General features: G+C 46.7%; 1 protein-coding gene across 1 annotated transcript; it reads left to right on the plus strand.

The window, feature by feature from the left end:
- Positions 1-4: 4 nt before the first annotated feature.
- LOC132009366 (zinc finger protein 154-like) lies at positions 5-1,137 on the plus strand (the record flags this gene model as incomplete). Its single annotated transcript, XM_059387594.1, has 1 exon — positions 5-1,137. A coding segment is annotated over one exon (708 nt), but the record flags the coding sequence as incomplete, so codon positions are not given.
- Between the last annotated feature and the right edge of the window lie 6 nt (positions 1,138-1,143).

The raw sequence follows: 1,143 nt of genomic DNA on the forward strand, positions 1-1,143 counted from the left end.
TCGTTATCACGAGAGATTTCACACTGGAAAAAAGCCTTATAATTGCAGTGAATGTGGGAAATCTTTTGTCACTAGTAAACAGCACCGTACTCACCAGATAGTTCATAGTAGAGAGAGACCTTATGAATGCCCTGAATGTAGCAAATCCTTTCCCCGGAAAGATACCCTCAATGTACACAAAAAGCTTCACTCAGGTGAACGGCCTTATGGGTGTAGTGAATGTGGGAAATCATTTACTGCTAGTTCTGCCCTGCGTTACCACCAGAGGCTTCACACTGGGGAAAGGCCTTATGAGTGTCATGAATGTGGGAAATTATTTACCGTTAGTTCTGCCCTCCGTTCGCACCAAAGACTTCACACAGGGGAACGACCCTATCAGTGCAATGAATGTGGGAAATCCTGTACTACTAGTTCTGCCCTCCGGCGACACAAGAGAGTTCACACAGGAGAACGGCCTTACAAGTGCCATGAATGTGGGAAATCATTTACTGCCAGTTCTACCCTCCGTTATCACAAGAGAGTTCATACTGGAGAACGGCCATATGAGTGTAATGAATGTGGGAAATCGTTTACTGTTAGTTATGCCCTCCGTTCGCACCAGAGTGTTCACACTGGAGAAAAGCCTTACCAGTGCAATGAATGTGGGAAATCTTTTATTAGTCTTAGTGGTTTTAGATATCATTACAGACTTCACACTGCAGAAAGGATTTAAAACAGCACAGAAGGTCAAAATTCTTGCTTAGTAGCATTTAGGCTGCAGGACAACCTCTGAGGTGGCCACATACATGAATTGAACATGGTTCCCCAAATGTCCCCAGTGGAGTGACTTCCCATACAATCCAGCCATTTGCAGAAAAATTGACCTGCATCGTGCTTTCTGATGTGGGTGCAGTCACCGCAAGAAGGAAGTCACTGGCAGTGTCTAGCACCGGGCAGTTCCTGGTGTGCGTACATTACCACCCCAACTTGGTAAATAATGCTGAGCTGTCCGCTTTCTCGACTGCTCATCCAAATTCTGGGTACCTGGAACCTCTCGTTCCATTCCCAGTTAGGGCATGGATGTGACCAGTGTTGATCCACAGGGGGCGTTGTGAGCTCTGGGTGGTGACTCGCACAGGAAGGCTAAGTCCCACAGGGGTGTTT

The sequence above is a fragment of the Mustela nigripes genome, unplaced genomic scaffold, assembly GCF_022355385.1.
Source record: "Mustela nigripes isolate SB6536 unplaced genomic scaffold, MUSNIG.SB6536 HiC_scaffold_17393, whole genome shotgun sequence".
NCBI classification, from domain to species: Eukaryota; Metazoa; Chordata; class Mammalia; order Carnivora; family Mustelidae; genus Mustela; species Mustela nigripes.